Raw genomic sequence first — 633 nt, 5'->3', positions numbered from 1 at the left:
ATTTTCGACACTTCGATTCCTTTTTGCTTTTTGTTGAACTTTGTTTATTATTGTTTCCTTTTCTCTTCAGAGATCAATTCGTTCTTCGGGAAGATGGCTATGGCCAAGTGGTGGGCAGAATCAAGGATATGATCATCAGGGGCGGAGAAAACATTTACCCTAAAGAGATAGAGGAATTCATTCAGACCCACCCTAACGTTTTGGAAGCTTATGTGAGTACCTTGAGCTTTTAGTTTATTAATATTCAAATTAAATTAATTTCATTAATTCAAATTAAAGCAGCTGCCAACGAAGTCATGATTGCCAGAATTACTTTATTAATAACAGTAGGTTCAGGTTACCTCCAAGGTAGTCCAAATCCAAATACAGGTTTGAAGCAGCAAACGTTTAGAGAACAAATTTGTATGAACGCCTGAAAACTCGAAAGTGTATGCAATGTGCTTAGCATTACCCATCTCATTTCCAGGCTTATGGAGTTCCTGATGAACGCATGGGAGAGGAAGTAGGAATCAGCATAAAACTAAAAGAAAATGCCAAACTAAATGCCGATGATATCAGGACATTCTGCAAAGGAAAAGTAAGTAAATTTTGACCAAATGTAGAGAAATTTTGAGTTGAGTTTAATCCACCCCA

At 36.8% G+C, this 633-nt stretch overlaps 1 protein-coding gene across 1 annotated transcript; it reads left to right on the top strand.

Moving 5' to 3' along the window:
• The first annotated feature begins 50 nt into the window (after positions 1–50).
• LOC103522602 (acyl-CoA synthetase family member 2, mitochondrial-like) lies at positions 51–624 on the top strand. The gene is made up of 2 exons (XM_026832654.1): positions 51–212; positions 467–624. The coding sequence occupies exons 1-2, from the start codon at positions 129–131 to the stop codon at positions 590–592; spliced, it is 210 nt and encodes a 69-aa protein (XP_026688455.1). The 5' UTR covers positions 51–128; the 3' UTR covers positions 593–624.
• Positions 625–633: the final 9 nt, after the last annotated feature.

This window comes from Diaphorina citri, unplaced genomic scaffold, assembly GCF_000475195.1.
Source record: "Diaphorina citri unplaced genomic scaffold, Diaci psyllid genome assembly version 1.1 scaffold9614, whole genome shotgun sequence".
Lineage (NCBI taxonomy): Eukaryota > Metazoa > Arthropoda > Insecta > Hemiptera > Psyllidae > Diaphorina > Diaphorina citri.
Note: the sequence above shows the minus strand (reverse complement) of the source record. Positions and strands in the feature narration are given on the sequence as shown.